The following is a 21,159-nucleotide window of genomic DNA, read 5'->3' as shown; positions in this document are numbered from 1 at the left end:
GCAGTGTGAATTGGCCTAAAAAAACGCTGGTGTTCCTTTTGAGACGCGGCATGTTCTGAAGTCTTCTGTCTCCTGAATAATCTGGTTCTGATAACATGTACTGTTTTGGTACAAATTCTCGTCAGACTGCTGAAGAAAGCTATGAAATGCATTACTGATTTGCCACAAGGCAACAAATTTGTTGTTTATCTTTAGTAGAATCGTCGAAGAACCGCTACTCTTCTTGCAAGGGAACGAGTCGTCTGTTTTACTTTTCTTCTTTGAGCACAGATAACGGGACTGTGAAGTCAAAGAATTTACTCCAAGAAGCAGTGATGTCAGAATTCGTCTGTATGTTTTGAAAGAGCGACGCGTCAAAACATAATAGTATGTCCTGAAGAAGGTACTGTCATGCGCACAGCGTTCCTGTCAAGTTATCCGTTGATGTGGTAGATATCCTTGGATATAGTCTTTCAGTGAAGTGTTTCTCCAGAACCCCAGAAGCAACATTATCGGGTGTTGTGGTTAATCAGTAGACAGTGAAAGAGCGCAGTATGTCGCTGAACAAAAATGTAATTATTTTAGTTTCTTTAATGTTACTGGCATTAGGAGTTATTGCAACAATTCCAGCGAGACATATCTTAAATGTGACACCCAACAGAGGTCTTTATGACGATGATTCGAAAGTGACAGTACTGAATACTACAAGTTTCAAGACTGCTGTCTTTCACACAAATAACGCTTGGTTAGTTGAATTTTACAGTAGCTGGTGCGGCTTTTGTCAGAGGTATGCACCGACTTGGAAAGCAGTCGCTGCAAGCACATACGGTATGTATTGTTTTACTTTATTAACTTCGATATAAGGTTTACATACCATTAGATAGTAATCAGCGACGTTATATAGCAATGTTCTCTAAAGACAGTGTTTTACTACTCTTAGAAACATGTTGTTAAACTGCCACACCCTTTTGTTGCGCGATGATCAATTTACTTTTTGTAAACTGAGCAGAAGTAACATTTGTCTTGTACCAAAAGCTATTTGTGTATCGCGTGAAAAGCAGCCAGTGAAGTACTGCCAAGCTCTGTTTACAATATTGAGAGTGCTGACAGTTGCTAATCTGTAGTTTATTTTTCTATAGTTTGTATGAAAAGCAGTAATAGAAGACTTGTCATTTATTTATTTATTCATCCGTGGAACAATAAATATTGTATGGATGTCGTCAGATTACAACACATGAGCACACATTTACAATTAAACAGGTTTCTCATATTTTGTGTAGTTTTTATAACTAGTCATACACATATTTATGATTACATAATATTTTGGTGATAATGTCATATGTTGCTAATAATCTACATCTATGTTAAATATTCTTTTACAGTATAACAACTTTTACTTACTAAAAAGGTTTTAAGCTTTTGTCTGAAAGTGAAGGGCTCATTTATTTCTTTAATTTCTTGTGGTAATTTGTTGTACGGTTTTATCCCATTGTAAAATATACTTTTTTGCGTCTTTGCCTTGTTCTTTCTATCTAGATGGAGGTGGTGACAAGCTCTTGTTTCATGGTCATGTATTAGGCTGTTTGTGTTGTACAAGTTGAGATTTTTCTTAATGAACATTATGTTCTGAAAGATATACTCACAAGAAACAGTTAGAATTCCTAGCTTTCTAAATAATTCTAGACAGTGGGCCCTATTGTTGCTATTTGTTATTATCCTTATGGCTCTTTTTTGTACTTTGAACACAGTTTGTATGTTACTGGCACTTGTTCCCCAAAACATGATCCCATAGCTGAGAACTGAGTGTAGATATCCGTAATATGTTATTTTAAGACAGGTATTATTGCATACCGGTGCAAGGATTCTAAGAGCATAGCATGCTGTGGATAATTTCTTTGCCAAAATGTCGACATGGTTTGTCCATTTCAGTTGGCTGTCTACATTCATCCCTAAGAATTTGGTACTTGTTACACATTCTAATTCATTATTATTAACTTTTATTCTAGTGGCATTGTGTTTTTTGTTCAATTGGAAGTTAATATAGTTAGTTTTCTTTACATTTAGGGTTACTTTATTTTTAATGACCAGTTGTGGACATCATTGAGAGCCTCGTTTGCTCTTTCTGACAGTTGTGTTGGATTTTCACCTGTTATTACTATGTTGCTGTCATCAGTAAAAAGTATTTTTTCGCCATGTCTGATACTTTGTGGGAAGTCGTTAATGTATATAAGAAACAATATTGGGCCTAATACACTTCCCTGTGGGACGCCTATATTCACATTTTCTGGGTCAGACAGGTGTTTTGTAAGGGAATTGTTTGAAACTTGTGATATCTCAACTCGTTGAACTCTGTTTTCCAAGTATGATTTGAACCACTTCTTTGTCACACCTCTTATTCCTATTTGCCCTAATTTATGAAGTAAGATTTTGTGATCAACTGTATCAAAGGCCTTGGACAAGTCTAAAAAGATACCACTTACATTTTCACCTTTGTCCAGTGCTTCTAAAATTACTTTAGTGAACTGTGCTATAGCATATTGTGTGCCTTTTCCAGGCCTAAAACCAAATTGGTCATTGGAAAGAAGATTATATTTATTCAGGTAATTTAGCAGTCTCTTTTTGACTAGTATTTCTATTATTTTAGAAATAATAGACAGTATAGAGATCGGCCTGTAGTTCTCTACATTTTCCATTTCTCCGTTTTTAAGGATAGGTATAACTTTTGCTTGTTTTAGGTACTCCGGAAAGTATCCAGATTCGAAAGATTCATTAATTATGTCTGTTAATGGGCCCTTTATGGAGTCTATACAATCTTTAATTACGCAGACTGGAATTTCATCAAGTCCTACTGAAGTTTTATTTTTTAGTTGGTGTACTACTAGTGCCACTTCCCTTTCTGTAGTTGGCAAGAGCACCATTGAGTTTGTTGGCTGGTTCTGAGTAGGTAAATCATGCGTGTCTGGAAATTTCTGCTGTAATTTTTTTGCAATACTACTGAAATATGAGTTTACAAAATCAGCTAATCTTTTAGGGTTACCTACTGGTAAATCTTTGTTTTTAATATGTGAATTGAGGTCCTTTTTAGCAGAGTTAGATGTTTCCTGTTTGACGATGTTCCAGGCTGCTTTGCTCTTGTTTTCAGCTTCAAGTAATATTTTGTTGTTTGAAAGTTTTTTTGCGGCTGGCAACACCTTTCTGTAAATTTTCCTGTACTTTTTGTAGGATTGCAGAACTTCTGGGTTAGATTGATTACTTTTTTATGGAGTTGAGATATCTAAGAGTTTCTGAGGATTTTTTGATACCTGTATTCACCCACTGATTTCTCTTTGTAGTTTTAATTTGATAAAGAGTTTTGGGAAACATCTCTTCAAATCTGAGTTTAAAAATTGACATGAACTTGATACATTTCTGATTTGCATTGGTTTCTGCATAGACTTCCCTCCAATCTTCATATTCTAGCTGGGATTTAAACTGATGCAGGGCTGATTTGGAAAACTATCTTTTGTATGTACAAAGTTTAGGAGGAGTTTCTACATGAATGTTAGTTTTTAAGATCTGGCAGAGGTGGTCTGCTAGGCCCAGGTTTTGGACAACAATATGACATTTTTTTACTATCAATATCTGTAGCTACATGATCTATAGATGAGGAGGATTCTTTCATTATTCTAGTTGGACAATTAACAAGGGAGGATATTCCATAACAGCTTAGAATATTCACATATATGTTGCTAGCCGTATCAGGCTTCATCATATTAATGTTTAAGTCACCACAGATAATTACATTTGCTTTTGGTCCAGAAACCTTGTCTAAGCTTTGATTCAGTTTTGAGAAGAATATATCAATGTCTCCACTGGGAGAGCGGTACACACAAAATATGACTAATTTTTTTGCTATGCCAAGTCCTATTATTTCAACAGCGGAAAGTTCAAAATGTTTGTCCTCACCTAGATCTAAAAGATCATATCTTACTTTAAATGACATACCTTTTTTTACATAGATACATGAACCACCACCATTCATTGAGAATCTGCTATAGTAACATGCAAGGTCAAATGAGACTAATGCAATGTGTTCAATTTGCTTCCCTTTGCACCGGTGTTCAGTGATACACAAAATTTGGCTATCAAATTTTTCCAATTCTACTTCTAGCTGTTGTGCTTTGTTCTTTATGGACTGAATGTTTTGGTGAAACACTGTTAGGCATTTGTTTTCACTTATCTTGGTGGCGCCTTTCCCTTTAGACCTGATGCTAAAAAATCCTTTAGATGAGCTGGTGGCATGGTTATTCTTCTGTTGATGACAGTGGAGGTGAGTCTGTTGCCGGTTTGACTTGGAAGTTGGTGTATCTGAAGGTATCTGCCTTATGTTAGTCTTGTAACTGAGGCCGGGTACAAAAAATCCTGCAGAGTTGAAAGTTTCCTGGTTCTTGTGCTTCTTCTGTTTGCTTCTGTTACTGCTGATGATGGTGAAGCTGGTGAAAAGTCTTTCACTGTTGAAGAATGAGGAGCGGCCAATACTGATGAAAGGTCATTGGCTGTTGACACATCAGGTGTTTTTTTTTTATTGTTAATGATGCAGTTGCGTAGTATGTAGCTGCTTCTGCTGAAGCTGCTTTGGAAACTTCTGTCCTAGTTGAATCATTTATCTCAGGTGTTTTTGAAGAAAGTGGAGATTCTAGTGCTGGACCTGTTGTCAGTGATTCAGTTTCATTTTCTTGTTGGGAATTTTCAGTTGCTGTGTTTGGTGGTGGAAGTGTTATGGTCGTGCTATTCTTGTCCTTCACTGCATTATGGATTTCTCGAATAATGAATGATTTTCCGTGTTTATTTCTGTGAAGCCCATGCCTTGTAAAATGACTTCTCTCTGGGGAAGAAATTCACCGTTACGGTAACATTAGCAAGTATCAAAAACTAAGTAAATTCCCTCATAATCTTCATCAACTGGCCAGATTCTACTAGGTACACTTACAGAATATTTTGATACCCTAGATAGTGAATTTTGATTTTATGAATTTTACTGCGTCATATTATACTTCTGCAGTGATGTAATTTACCATTGGTAACTTTTAAGAATTTTCCTGTCCGGTTTTACCATGCATTAATATAATACTTGCCTACATTGGTGGCCGGCCGGAGTGGCCGAGCGGTTCCAAGCACTACAGTCTGGAACCGCGCGACTGCTAGGGTCACAGGTTCAAATCCTGCCTCTGGCATGGATGTGTGTTATGTCCTTAGGTTAGTTAGGTTTAAGTAGTTCTAAGTTCTAGAGGACTGATGACCTCATAAGTTAAGCCCCATAGTGCTCAGAGGCATTTGAACGCTTTTTGAGCCTACATTGGTATGAAATATATCAAAGGTGGGGCATGTTTTATGGTAAAATGGTAAATGATTGAGTTACTATTTGTTCAATAAAGGCTCATCACAACAGCAAATAAGTTGTTGCTGTATTACTAAGTAGTATGTCAGAGAAACACAGAGGTATTTTCATTCTCAAAGTGAGTAATTGTGGTTTATATTCTAAACATATGGAAATTGGTTTTTGTAAGGAACACCTTACAAAATTGTAGAAAAAAAGCTTTTAGTGTATATAGAGGGAAGGTATGGGGTATTCAGAAAGTCTCTCCGCAGTGCTCTATGATTGTTAGTCATGCGTGCCGTATGATTGTTCACCTGCCTGGGTTACTTCCCTTCAAGTGAACTCTCCCAACAGTACTCCATAAATTAATAACTTGTGTTTCACCGAGTTTCAGTTCGGTATATTCACTGCGGCATATGGCGCGCACAGCTGACAATCATACGGCACTGCGGAGAGACTTCTTTTGTAACAACCTGTATTACGATGTTTCTGGTATATATTGCAAACTTCTAAGGAAATAGTAGAACTTTGTGTAGCTCTCCTTGTTAAATTTTAGTACCTCCTCCATTTAACAACAAGTAAAATTATTTACTAATTGTAACACACTTGATCAGAGCTGTAGTGGTAATCAACACCAGGAAAAGATTTTATGGGCTTTTTTGAAATTTGTAATAGACAGGTGTTAAAATTATATACAATTATAAGAATGATAAATTTATTGTTCATTCTTGGAAGGTATAGAAACTGTAAAGGTTTTCAGGTTGTTTTACCTGTAGCTGAACTTCAAGAAGATTGCTGTAGTGTTTTGTTTACTTTACATGGTCTTAAATGTGCAGACTTATATATGCAAGACAGAGAGCTTATATCATATGCTTTGTGCTGTAAAATCATTGCTCTTGGCAAACTGAAGTGCATGCCGTGGGCCATGTGAAACACCAAGCACCTAAAATGTTCCCTTTTTTTGTTTTATGCTGCTGGACTGTAAGGTTCTGCTAGTGTGATGTTTACTTTGTAAAGGAAAGAAATACACAAATTCTATAGATCTTCCTAAAAGGATTGGGTTGATGCATAAGTTCACAGCGTTTGTTTTTGCATGTTTGTGTTCAGGTTGCTATGGGTTTATTTATTAATTGTAATTTTTATTTGTAGTTCACAGTTGCTATTTGAATTTGCATATTGTCCTTTTGTCATTTGGAGACAGTGAGTGGTGCTGTGGATGTTAGAAAATGGAGTGCCAAGTAGAGAAATTGGAACATTTCCAACTTACTCTACTGTTTTAGTCCAGTAGAGGGGTAACAGCAGCAGAGGCAGCTAGAAACACTTGTGCCATGTTTGGAGATTATGCCATTGATCAAAGTACAGAAAGAAATTTGTATTCTTGTTTTAAGAGGATCATTTTCACATTAGTGATTTGCAGCTCTACTGTATAGTTAAATGATGATGGCTTCCTCTTGGGTAAAATATTCTGGAGGTAAAATAGTCCCCTATTGGGATCTCTGGGCACAGACTCTTCAGGAGAAACAAAACGGCCATTCTCCGCAACAGAGCAGGGAATATTAGGTCCTTTAATTGGGCAGGTAGGCTAGAAAATTTTGACATTAGTGACTTTCCATAGTCAGGAAAACCTTTGAGGATTTGAAGATTGCTTAAACATATAATCCACATTGCTGATCCACATCACTGTACTTGAGAACTGGTAATTGTGATGAACTGTGATCATTTCCACCATCGTGTGACACTTAAATGCAACGATGAAGGTTAAAAAATTGTGTTTATGGGTACCACATGCTCTAAGCCAAAACCACAAACAGTGGGTGGCCATATGTGCATCTCTGCTTGCTCATCATCAATTGGCTCATGAACAACACCAGACATTCCTATCCTGTATCATTACTGGTGACAAGAAATGGTTCTTTGTGCTAAAGTAAGGAAAAGAAAGCAATGGTTGAGCCCAAACAAAGCAGCAACTCCCCCTACAAAGACCTGCACACATCCAAACCAAATAATGTTGTGCATCTGGTGGAACAGCAATGGTTTGGTGTATTGTGAATTGCCTGCCTTAGGTGTAACCATCACTGCTGACATGTATTGTCAACAACTGAAATGTCTTGCAGATGCAGCCCAAGAACAACAACCGCAAAGACTGCGTGAAGTGATGTTACTCCATGACAATGCCTGCCCTAATTCTGCGAGACTACAAAAAAACACTATACGGGAGTTGGGTTTGGGAGACATTCCACACCTTCCTCGTGTACCTGATCTTGCATCCTCATATTTTTCACCTTTTCCACTTTCTGTCGAACGAACTTTAAGTAAATTCCCTTCTGAATGAAAAAACGCTGTGAACATGGATCTGCAAGTTCTTTGCCTAAAATCCACATGATATTTACAGGCACAGAATAAAAAGTTGTGTCAGCATTGGCAGACTGTGATAGATAATGAAGGAGGATATATTGATGACTTAAGTCTCTGTTACGTGTATCTGTTGTGTTTGGAAAAATGCTATGAACTTACGTGCCAATCAAATACATAGATCAGTTGGAGTACTGAAATAATATCTGGATGAATAAAATGACAGTTGCTGTATTTCTTAATAAAATGATTAGTTCTGAATAATATTTCTGACTCTAGATTGATCTGCATCTATACTCTGCAAATCACCACGAGATGCATGGCAGAGGGTATGCCCCCATTATTAGGATTTCTTTCTGTTCCATTCACATATGGAGTGTGGGAAAAATGATTGTTTGAATGCTTCTGTTTTCAGTAATTATTCTAATTGCATTCTCACCATCCATGTGTGAGTGATGTGTAGTTCCTGTCTTATTCGTTAGGTACTGGACACTAATTTCCGTGGCACTAACAGCCTTTACTTACAACCAGAAAGTCTTTGGATTTTGTGAAATGTTATTTGATAATATTCTGCTATGGTAGTCATTGAAGGCATCACACATTGCTCACTTGACAGCCAAATGTGTTTCATTCAACATCTCTCTGTCTATAGCCCTCCATTTTGTTTTACACCTGTTATACAGTAATCTGATTCTTTAGAAGTTTCTTTACAGTGAATGTATACCATGGAGGTTCCCTCCCATTATGAGCTGTTCTACTAGGTACATATCTATCCAGTGGATGGTCAACCATTATTTTAAACTTGAACCAGAGTTAATCTACATGCTCCTGACCTATGCTGAAGTTTCAAGTTCCTCATTGAGATATGACATGACTGATTTTTTTAAAATCTGATTTACTGCAGGTATATATCTTTCTGCTTGTTTTACTTGTCCTTTGTATGTTGCTAATCATTGTTGCAACAATCACTGGTCACTGACACCAGTTTCGATGTGGACATCCTCAAAGAGGTCAGGTCTGTTTGTTGCCATTAGATCCAATATATTTCCATCACAAGTGGGGTTCCTAACTATGTGTCATACAGGTAGCTTTCAGATAAGGCATTTAGTAAAGTTTCACAGGACGTCTTGTCACGCCCACCACAAACAAAACTGTAACTTTCCCAATTAATTGTTGGATGATTAAAGTCTCCACTGATGACTACAGTATGATTAGGGAACTTATGTACAGATTAACTGAGGTGTTCTCTGAAGATGAGTTTGCTGAGCGATAGGTGTGTGTGTGTGTGTGTTTCATCTATTTTTGGTGAAGCTTTATTGGTGAAGTCGTTTTGTTGTGCCTATCTGTGACTCAGCATCTCCTCTATATGGTGAGTAGCAACATTCCTTTTCATAATATTGTTACATTCCATCCTGGATTTTCCATCACATGCAGCTTCAGTTTCTATCTCCGTGGATTTGAGTTTTTTGTGTACCACAACAAATACACCATCTCCATTCCCATTTGCCTATCCTTTTGGTATGCACTTAAATTTATCGCAAAAATCTCACTGCTATCAGTTCTAGGTTTCAACCAGCTCCCTGTACCTAGCATTATGTGAGCTTCACTGCTTTTCATGAGCGCTTCAAATTCTGGCACTTTGTTGTGATTGCTTTGGCAGTTTACCATTAGGATTTTAATACTGTCACCTTTTGACATTACAGTGATACTTCTGGATTTTCTACAGCTATTGTTATCTGGATTGGATGGAGAGTCACGTAATCTTAAAAACAGCAACAACCTTGTGTGCACCTCACACACAATCAGCCTCTGATGTGTAGTGCAACTGGACCTATTTAAGGGGATCCCACAGTTGCCAGCTCCATGGCACAAGTCCAGGAAGTCTCAGCATAGCATGTCACAGAACCTTCGAAGTATCTGATTCAGTCCTTCCACTTGACTCAGAAACAATCAGTTCTGGGGACAATGCTGCAAATTGTGAGCTACACTGAAACTCCATGCACAAGGCTGGTCATCGGAACCTTCTCTGCCAGTCACTGGAATGACCCAAGAAAGACTTTGGAGCCCAGACGACCACCACCATTTGTTCCAATGTGTGCCACAATCTGCAGTTGGTTTCACCTTTTTCCCTCAGTGGCTATTGGAATAGCATCTTCAACATATTAAATAGGATGCCAAGGAATACACACTGAGTGCATGTGGAGTCGTTTCCTGTCCCTTGTTGCAATTTATCTAAGGGGTACCATCATTCACCATATGTTTGAACTGTCGATGATTAATTGACCCCTACCATTGTGGGTTTACCTCCTCCTGACATCAGACAAAACTGGTTTCCCCGCAACAGGTGAAGTGAGTCCCACAGGGTCAGTTTCAGACAGCACCTCAAACTTAGTGGTTAGGGGGATCGGTAGAACATCCTGAGTGCTCCCGGGTCCCCATCCACTCTGTACAGGACAAGTCACTTTCAGTCAAGTATATGGGCAATGGAAGATCCTGTACTTCCTGCAGATGAGACAGGATCCACAGGAGAGGATAATATTTGAGGTACCTCTGATACAGGTATCACAGGTACACAACTCTTGGTAGCTCTTCCAGCACAATGATTCGCAACAGCTGTCAATCGTTTGACAGTAGTCAAGGTGACTTACAACTGCTGATGGATGTCATCCAACTCATACTGTGTCTGAAAACAGCATTCACGGTGGGGCTGCATTTTGGCTGGTGCAATATATTACAAGACAATGAAGAAAGGACTTTAAATTAAACCTGCTGATTATCTTTTAACCTGTAGAGCTAAAAAGTTGCTAAATGCAGATACATAAAATGAGATTTCTGTTAACACTACACAAAGACCTGTGATAAAAATTATCAGTTTCCTACAACATTTTGATGTTAATTATAGTTATTTTAATATAGATTGTCAGCCAACAGCAGACAGAATTTGTAACTCATTGAGATGAACTAGTTTGTTCTCTGCATTTAGCACTGTAGCTGTTGTTTGAATTTGTTGCTCAAGCTGAGATGTTGTTTCACCTGTCACATTTTCTATGCTGTGATGAGGTAAATCTGCACTATACGAAACATACTCACCGATGCTGTTGATGCTGTGCAACCACAACAGAGGAGTATATTTTGAGAAACTAGACAAATGTGTGATTACTGAAGAGGAGCTGCAGCCTTTAAAGTAGTTGCAGGGGCAACAGTCTGGATGATTAGCTGATCTGGCCTTGTGACATCAGCCATAATGACCTTCCTATGCTGATACTGTGAATGGCTGAAAGCAAGGGGAAAATACAGCCATAATTTTTCCTCAGGGCATGCAGCTCTACTGTATAGTTAAATGATGATGGCTTCCTCTTGGGTAAAATATTCTGGAAGTAAAATAGTCCCCTATTGGGAACTCTGGGCTGGGACTCTTCAGGAGCGTGTCATCATCAGGAGAAACAAAACTAGCATTCTGCAGAACAGAGTGGGGAATATTAGGTCCTTTAATTGGGCAGGTAGACTAGAAATTTTAAAGAGGAAAATCGATAGGTCAAAGTTAGCCATAGTGGGAATTAGTGGAGTTTGGTCGCAGCAGGAACATGAATTATGGTTAGGGGAATCCACGCTTATGAATGTAAAATCAGTAGGGATAATGCAACAGTAGGTTTAATAATCAATAAGAAAATAGGAATGCAGATAAGCTACTATGAATAGCATACTGAACACATTATCATAGGTCAAGTTTATATGTAAACTAGCTCTGAAGATGAAGAGGCTGAAGAAATGTATGATGAGGCAGAAGAAATTATTCCAATAGTTAAGTGAGATGAAAGTTTGAGAGCGATGGGCACTGGAATTTGATAGTAGATACAAGAAAATAAGGATAAGCAGTGAGTAAATATGGACTGGGAGAAAGGACTGAAAGAGGAAGCTGTCTGGTAGAATTCTTCACAGAAGATGGTTTAATCATCACTAATACTTGATTTAAGAATCATGATAGAGGGTTTTATATGTTGGAGAGACCTACAGACACTGGAAGGTTTCAGATTGATTATATAATAGGAAGACAAAGGTTTTGGAACCAGATTTTAAATTGTAAGATATTTCCAGATGCAGATGTGGACACTGACCACAATGTATTAGTTATGAACTGTAGATTGAAACTGAAGAAATTTCAGAAAAGTAGGAAATTAAAGAAATGGAACCTGGATAAGTTGAAAGAATTAGAAGTTGTTGAGAGTTTCTCAGGGGGCTTTTTGCAATGATTGACAAGAACTGTGGAAAGGAATACACTAGAAGACAAATGGGTAGTTTTGAGAGATGAACTAGTGAAGGCAGCAGAGGATCAATAGGTAAAAAGACAAGACCTAGTATAAATCCTTCAGTAATACAGGAGGTACTGAATTTAATCAATGAAAGGAGAAAATATAGAAATTTAGTACATGAAGCCCGTGAAAGGGAATGCAAATGTCTTAAAAATGAGATTGACAGGAGGTGCAAGATGACTAAGCAGAAATGCTAGAGGACAAATGTAAGGATTTTGGAAGCATATATAACAAAGGGTTAAGATATGTACTACGTACAGGAAATTTACAGAAGCCCTTGGAGAAAATATAAGCAGCTGTATGAATATCAAGAACTCAGGTGGGAAACTAGTCCTAAGCAAAGAAAGAAAAGCTGAAAAGTGTAAGGTGTATATAGAGGGCCTATACAAGGGAGATGAACTTGAAGGCAATAGTATAAAAATGGAAGAGGATGTAAGTCGAAACGAGACCCCAGAAGTAGACAACATTCGATCAGAACTACTGATAGCCTTAGAAGAGCCAGCTATGCCAGAGCTCTTCTATCTGGTGTAAAAGATGTATGAGATAGCCAAAATATCATCAGGCTTAAAGAATAATGTAACAATTCCAACTCCAAAGAAAGCAGATGCTGATAGATGTGAATATAACTGAACTATCAATTTAATAAGTCTCCCCCCCTGCGGGTTCGGGGGTAAGAATAGGCCCGCGGTATTCCTGCCTGTCGTAAGAGGCGACTAAAAGGAGTCTCAAACGTTTTGGCCTTAATGTGATGGTCCCCATTAGGGTTTGACCTCCATTTTTTCCAAATTCCACAGAAGTACGAGCCTTTTAGGGAAGGACACCTTACGTGGTGCACCATCAGTCCTCTGTGCCCTATGACCTTGGCACTCTTGATCGTCTTGGCGTCGTACCTGCACCCTCCATCCCTCATTTTGGGCATAGATACCTGATGTATTGTGTAAGTACCGCCCTTAGTGCGTCACCACCAGCACCCACGATCACTATGGACTACCTATGGCACCCAAAATCCAGCACGGTAGCCAGCCCGTTGTGGTGGGGTCGTCATGTACCCTCTAGGTTGTAGCCCCCTGACAACACAGGGATCGTACTGCCGATGCCTGAGCTGACACCTCCCCACGTAAGCCAAGGAGTAGATGCTAGTCTCTCTGGGGCATCGGGACTCCCGGCAACGGCCATCCTGCCAGGTGGCCTTTGCTGTGGCTGGGTGGCGCCCGTGGGGAGAGCCCCTGGTCGGAGTGGGTGGCATCGGGGCGGATGCCCCGCAATGAAGCGGGTGAAATCTCAATCTGGTGGTCGTCCGACCGCCAATGTCTCTAAGCGTGGTAAGGTGGAATTTAATGCTGTGACGTATAACCCGAAGTCGTTCCCTTCCCTAGCCACACCATGGGAGGAACGTAGGGCTGCAGACAGACAGGAGCCGTATTCGCCACGATACCTTGTATGCAGCAGAACTGATGGGGATTCGTTTTTGGGGACTAAGCCTCTTTTCTTCGTGCACAATCTCGAAGATAAATTTGGGGAAGTGGCGTCTCTTTCCGAAATGAGGAGCGGGGCCATTTTGATACAAGCAGCTTCATCTGCGCAGTCCCAGGCATTACTCGCTTGTGAGAAGCTCGGTGACATCCCCGTTACTGTCACTCCCCATAAGTCCTTAAATTTGGTCCAGGGGATTATTTTTCATAAAGATCTTCTGCTACAGTCTGATGACGAGCTACGTGAGAACCTGGCCCGACGAGGTGTACACTTTGTCCGTCGTGTCTTTAGGGGGCCGAAGGATAATAGGGTCACTACCGGTGCTTTCATCCTGGCCTTTGAGGGCGACTGCTTGCCTGAGAAAGTCAAGGTCATGATATACCGGTGCGATGTCAAGCCCTATGTCCCGCCCCCTATGCGATGCTTCCAGTGCTGGAAATTCGGACACATGTCCTCCAGGTGCACTTCCAGCCCCACGTGTCGTGATTGTGGACGACCTCCACATCCTAATTCTCCATGTGCTCCGCCTCCCACCTGCGTTAACTGTGGGGAGCATCATTCTCCCTGCTCACCAGACTGTGCAGTCTATCAATGAGAGCGGAAGATACAAGAAATTAAGACCTTGGACCGTTTAAGTTACCAAGAGGCAAAGAAGAAATTAGAACGACTCAACCCCACACCTATGTTGAGGAGTTATGCTACTGTCACACTGCCGCCACCAGCTCCTGCACAGACTCCCTTCTCTGTTGGCCCACAGAGAAATCAGGTAACGTCTGCCCCACCGCTGGGACAGGCCGCTCTCTCTTCCACTGCTCCCAACACACCGCGTTTGGGAGCAGTGCGCCCCAAGCAACCGGGGACGTTGGTCCCCACCTCTCAGCCGGAGCGGCGACAGCCCTCTCCGGCTCCTCAGCCGGGGAAGCGACAGCTTCCTCCGGCTGTTCAGCCGGGGACGCAACAGCCTCCTCCGGCCTCATTTGTTCGGAAGGGATCCCTTGGGGGCATCCCTTCCAAGGACTTCCCCAGTGTCTCACAAGACACCAGCCAGTGGCTGAAGAAGCCACCAGCTGCTGGTCGAAGGGCTTCACGCTCTTCCTCTGTTCCTGACAATGCGTCAGGAAAGCCCTCCCAGCATGACAACCCTCCTCCCAAAGACAAGAGAGAGAAGAGGAAGCTCTCCAAGAAGGATAAGGACCTAGTGGTTCCCGCACCAACGCTCCCTATCAGCTCAGCCTCTGATGACGAGGTCGAGCTCTTTGCGTCCCCTGATGACCTGGATCTCACCGTCTCCTCAGACGCAATGCCCGTAGTGACGTCCGTCGCTAAATCGGTGGCAGCATGTGACCCTGCAAAGTAATTTGCCTTTTCAGTACCTGAATGCCCCTACAGGACCCACTTTGTACAATCCTCCAGTGGAATTGTGGCGGTTATTTTAGCCATCTCCCTGAGCTACGACAGCTTCTAAGCCTGACACCTGCGTTCTGCATTGCCCTCCAGGAAACCTGGTTCCCGGCAATGCGGACCCCTGTCCTTCGTGGATACAGGGGTTATTACTGCAACCGTTGCACTTACCATTGTGTGTCAGGTGGAGCCTGCGTGTATGTCCTTACCTCTGTATATAGTGCTCCTGTGCCCCTTCAAACATCATTGGAAGCTGTGGCTGTACGTGTAAGGACTACCCAGGACATAACCGTCTGCAGTGTCTATCTCCCTCCAGGTGGTACAGTCTCCCTGACCGACTTGGCTGCACTTGTCGCCCAACTCCCAACGCCTTTTCTTCTCCTGGGGGATTTTAACGCCCACAATCCCCTGTGGGGTGGAACGAAGGTTACTGGCCGAGGCAGGGAGGTCGAGAATCTCATCTCCCAACTCGACCTCTGCCTCTTAAACACTGGCGCTGCCACACATTTCAGTGTGGGGCATGGAACGTTCTCGGCCATAGATCTGTCATTGTGCAGCCCAGGGCTTGTACCATCGGTCCACTGGAGAGTCCACGAGGACTTGTGTGGTAGTGACCATTTTCCAATCTTCCTTTCACTACCACACCGTCGCTCCCTTGTCTGTCTCACCCGCGTTATATGCTGACGATTTCTGCATCTTTTTCAGCTCCTCCACCATTAGTGTTGCAGAACGTAGGTTGCAGGGAGCGATACGCAAGGCGCAGGCGTGGGCCCTAGCCCATGGGTTTCAATTTTCTCCTGCGAAGACCTGTGTTTTGCACTTTTGTCGGCGTCGCACTGTCCATCCCCACCCTGAGCTCTATCTTCAGGATGCTAAGCTCAGGGTTGTTGACACTTACCGTTTTCTGGGATTGCTGTTCGATGCCCGGCTTACTTGGCTTCCACATATTCGTGAGCTCAAGCGTCAGTGCTGGCAGCATCTGAATGCCCTCCGCTGCCTCAGCAACACAACTTGGGGTGCAGACTGTAACACGCTGCTACAGCTCTACAAAGCCCTTGTGCTGTCCCGACTGGATTATGGGAGTGTGGCGTATGGCTCAGCGTCGCCCTCAGCGTTGCAACTGCTGGACCCCGTTCACCACTGTGGGGTTCGACAGGCGACAGGAGCATTCCGCACCAGTCCTGTTCATAGCCTCCCTGCTGAGGCTGGGGTTCCTCCACTTCGTATTCGGCGTCATCAACTGTTAGCCAACTATGTTGCCCACGTCCGTTGTTCGCCCCGTCACCCTAACTACCGTCTCCTTTTCGCCGATGCGGCAGTCCATCTTCCACGCCGGCAGCCGCGATCAGGCCACGTAATTGGGATCCGTGTTCGGTCACTCCTTAGTGAACTCGAGTCTTTGCTTCTTCCATCTGCTTTTCAGGTCCGCCCACATACACCACCTTGGTGTATCCGTTGGCCGCAGCTTCAGCTGGACCTCTCCCAATGGCAAAAGGATTCAGTTCCTCCTGCAGTCTTGCGCCGCCAATTTCTTGCTCTTCTCGACGCATCCCGTGACTCGGAGGTTATCTATACCGATGGCTCGATGGTTGATGGCCGTGTGGGGTACGCTTATGCTCATGCGGACTATGTCGACCAGCGCTCCTTGCCGGAAGGCTGCAGTGTTTACACCGCAGAACTGACAGCTATTTTTCGTGCCCTTGAGCATATTCGTACCAGCACTGGAACGTCCTTCGTCATTTGCAGTGACTCGCTCAGCAGTCTACAGGCTCTTGACCGGTGCTACCCTCGCCATCCCATTGTTGGTGCCATCCAGGGGTCCATCCACGCTCTTGAACAGCGTGGTCGTTCGGTGGTGTTCATATGGACCCCGGGACATGTTGGGATCGCGGGAAACGAACTCGCCGACAAGTTAGCCAAAGAGGCTACCCGCAAACTGCCGTTGGAGATCGGCCTCCCGGAAACTGATCTCAGAACCGTTTTGCACCGTCGGGTCTTTGGGTTGTGGGGAGATGAATGGCGCACTCTGTCTGCACCCAACAAGCTGCGGCACGTAAAGGAGACAACGACTGTGTGGGGTTCCTCCATGCGGGCCTCTCGCAGGGATTCTGTTGTTCTGTGTAGGCTCCGCATTGGCCACTCTTGGCTGACGCATGGTCATCTGCTGCGTCGAGAGGACCCCCCTCATTGTCGCTGCGGTGCGAATATGACAGTGGCCCATATATTGTTGGACTGTCCTCTTTTAACAGCCCTCAGGCGAACTTTTAATCTCCAGGGTGCTTTATCATCTCTTTTAGGTGACAATGTCTCTATGGCAGATTGGGTTTTAAGTTTTATTCGCGCAAGTGGCTTTTATAGGTCCATTTAACTTTTGTAACATCACCCTCTTTTGGGCTGTCTCTTTTAATTAGTTTTGTGTTGTCATTCGATTCCACCCTACACTGTTAGGCTGGGGGTTTTAACGTGTTGCAGTGTGGCTGGCTCATCCTATTATTTTCGTGATCAGCCAGCCACAGTCCTCTGCTGTGCAGCTTTCGTTCCTTCTGCCTTTGTTCTCTATGTTGTTTTTGTTGCTGTGCTCTGTTTTCCGTGTTGTCTTACAATGGACCATGGGGCTTTTCTTCCCCTGGAGTTTTTCTTTTAGTGCTTCGCCTGCCTGGTGGATAGTTTCACTCTGCTCTGTGTTTTTATGAAACAAGGGACCGATGACCTTTGTAGTTTGGTCCCTTTAATCTTTAACCCAACCAACCTAATAAGTCTCGGTTACTAAATACTGACACAGATCATCAGAAGAATGGAAAACCTAGTAGAAACTGACCTCAGAGGAGATCAGTTTGGATTCTGGAAAAATGTTGGAACATGGGAGGCGGTACTGTTCCTATGGCTTCTCTTAGAAAATACTTTTTTAAGGGAAGGCAAACCTATGTTTATAGCATTTGTAGACTTAGAGAAAGCTTTTGACAATGTTGACTGGAATACTCTCTTTGAAATTCTGAACTAAGCAGGGTTAAAATATGGGGAGGCAAAGGCTGTTTACAGCTTGTGCAGGAAGCAGACAGCTGTTACAAGAGTTGAGAGGCATGAAAGGAAAAAAATTTGGAATAGGAAATAAAGTTCAGGGAGAAAAAAATAAACACTTTGATGTTTACTGATGACATTGTAATTCTGTCAGAGACAGCAGTATTGGAAGAGCAGTTGAAAGGAATTGACAAGATCTTCAAAGGAGAAGTTAAGATGATCATCAACAAAACAGGGAAAGTGGAATGTAGTTGAATTAAGTAAGGTGCTGGTGAGGGGAAATGATTATGAAACGACACATAAAGTAGTAGATTAATTTAGCTGTTTGGGTAGCAAAATAACTGATGATGGCTGAAATGGAAAGGATGTAAAATGTAGACTGTCACTGGCAAGAAAAGTGTTTCTAAAGAAGAGAAATTTGTTAACATTGAATACAGATTTAAGCGGTAGGAAGTCTTTTCTGATAGTATATGCATGGAGTGTAGCTATGTATGGAAGTGAAACATGGACGATAAACAGTTTAGAAAACAAGAGAACAGAAGCTTTTGAAATGTGGTGCTACAGAAGACTACTGAAGAATAGATGGGTAGATCATGTAACTAATTTGAGATAAAAGTAATTTGTGGCAAACCAGACTAGAAAGAGACAGTGGTTGATAGGACACATTCTGAGACTACAAGAGATCACCAGTTCAGTATTAGAGGAAAGTGTGGGAGGTAAAAATCATAGAGCTAGACCAAGAGATGAATATAGTAAACAGATTCAGAAGGATGTAGGTTACAGCAGTTATTTGGAGATGGAAGCGACTTGCACAGTATAGAGCAGCTTGGAGGGCTGCATTAAACCAGTCTTTAGACTGAAGATAACATCATCAACAACAAGAAAAACAGTAGGAACACATGGACAGCCAATAGAAAAGCTGATTATAACACTTGCTGTGCAATGTGAGATCCTTCTACTATTACTGAACATTGTGGTACCTTGGTAATGTCACTTATGTTTTGGAAGAGTGGTTACAAATTTCCCTTGAGTCAACTTGATTTAAGTTTCCTATGGTGTTGTAAAGCAATCTGGGGGTTGTTGTGTTAATTCTTTAACCAAGTCCATGGCCAATTTGCTTCCCCAAGCTCTTGTAATCTGAGCTTGTGCTTCATTTGTAGTGATACCTTCACCACCCACTGTTTGTCTCATGTATCGAACATTGTACAAGGTCATAGAGTAAGCTTTGTCAATGAAAATATTAATCTTTATAATTGTCTACCATTTCCTTCTTTGTCAGAGACTGTTAATTATGGTTTCCAATGCAGACTTAGTGTTCTGGGTGAATAACTTTAACTTCCATGGAAATGGCCTTTATTCTACATATAAGCTTTCTCTGTGTCTAACAAGAAATGTATTGTATTGTCCACTGAATGCTCATTGAACTAAATCCCACATAGGGAGAGAAGATTCATATAAGTAATACTGTTAATTCCACAACAACCTGCTTGTGCTAAAAAGGGGCATATTTTCTACTGTAGACTGTAAACTAACCTCATACAAAAGAGAAAAAAAAGGTAAGGCACTCTCCATCCAGTTAAGATAATGATAGGTGTAAGAGACCCTAAAGCATTATTGTAAGACACAAAGAAATGCTGCTCCACTGTTGAGCCTTTTAAAATCTAAATGATGAATTGCTGTAGCATTTGCAACAGTGTCTCAGAACTTTAAACCTTCCTAAAAGGCATTAGAGTGCACTTAATTCTAACATCAAAAAGCAAACCTAAAATTCATGGCAACCATATTTTTGGGGGTAAAGGTAAGTGTATATCAAAAGGCTAGACCAATGATAAATTGAGGTGGTGCATTCATCATAGTAGACAGTAAACTCAAATTCTTCAGTGTAGAAACTGTAGCTGTATGTTTGGTCGTTTGGGCAAAATTCAGTATCTATGTTTGGCATAAACTTATAGTTGGCTGCTCCTGTTGAACACAAGACTGATCCTCAAATGCAAACAAACACTTTAGAGAAAACCTCATCTCTCTAATACATATAAATGTAGCCTAGTCATGCTCTCCTCATTTGTAAAAAACTAAAACAAAAACAAAAAAGAAAACAAAAAATTTAAAAAAATCTTCAAACATAACTATAATTTAATACTATACCACATCCTGGATTTTCTGTTGTTTGATAACTATGGTTTTCACGCATGTGGAACTAGGCAGAAGCTTAAATGGCACTTAATACAGGAAGTACAAACTTGTACAAAAGAGGCGTATACAATACTCTAGGTTTATTATATAACCATACGTCGTCTTATTTAAAATGCTACTGACATTAAATATGAGAATGTGCTGGAAAAGTAATGTCTCAAATTTTTTAAATGTGAAAACTCTTACAGTATTTTAAATGAAGCAAACATTATTAATACTCCACATCTTTAGTCTTCATGTCTACATAATTACTTCTCAACATAGTTACCCTGGCGGCAAACGCAGTTCTCCCACTGAGAGACCAGTTTGTTGATACCATAACTGCAGAATGTTTAACTTCATTGATGGAGCTGCAATGTCAGCTCTACTTGCGCTGCTTCATCAGTATCGAAGTGGAATCCTTGAAGGTGTTCTTCAAGTTCTGGAAGCAGATGAAAATTGGGTGGGGGCCAAGTCCGGACTGCATGGAGGGTTATCGATGACAGTGAGGCCATTGTGTTGGCTTATTTTAGCAGCAGAGGGTTGAAATGTGTGTCAGTGAAGCAGAAAAATCAGTCGAGCAATATGCGTGACATGTAATACCTCAGCCAGTATTGAGAACAGAATAAAAAATGTAGAAGCAGTACTTTTCAGCTCATCCTCATAATTTAAGGTAAATTTGAAACAATTATTGCTTGACCACTGCTTCTACTCTGTTTCTGAATTTCTGGAACATCATAACAAGTAAATCTCTTCTATCAGTGTCATTTTATACTATAGTTTACTTTGATTGTGTTGATCATGTAGTCTCATTTAATAATTATAACTATTGTATGTACCAGCAATGTAGTAAGTCAATTTATATTATTGTGTGCTTTGATTGTGTTGATCATGTAGTAACAATGACCTTTGTAATCATAAATTAATTACATTTATCCTGTATCTTATACCATGTGTACAAACAGTGTAGTAAAAATCTCTTCTATCAGTGTCATTTTATACTATAATTTACTTTGATTGTGTTGATCATGTAGTCTCATTTAATAATTATAGCTATTGTATGTACCAGCAATGTAGTAAGTCAATTTATATTATTGT

The 21,159-nt window shown here is 41.2% G+C and overlaps 1 protein-coding gene across 1 annotated transcript in view; it reads left to right on the top strand.

Annotated features, from left to right (window-relative positions):
- Positions 1–315: 315 nt before the first annotated feature.
- LOC124615755 (sulfhydryl oxidase 1-like) overlaps positions 316–21,159 on the top strand; it is a 66,484-nt gene continuing 45,640 nt past the window's right edge. The window contains exon 1 of the mRNA XM_047143847.1: positions 316–807. Coding sequence (XP_046999803.1) covers positions 534–807 — 274 coding nt within the window. The 5' untranslated portion in view covers positions 316–533. The remainder of the gene's footprint in view (positions 808–21,159) is intronic.

The sequence above is a fragment of the Schistocerca americana genome, chromosome 1 (genome assembly GCF_021461395.2).
Source record: "Schistocerca americana isolate TAMUIC-IGC-003095 chromosome 1, iqSchAmer2.1, whole genome shotgun sequence".
NCBI classification, from domain to species: Eukaryota; Metazoa; Arthropoda; class Insecta; order Orthoptera; family Acrididae; genus Schistocerca; species Schistocerca americana.
This window is presented reverse-complemented; position numbering and strand designations above follow the sequence as displayed.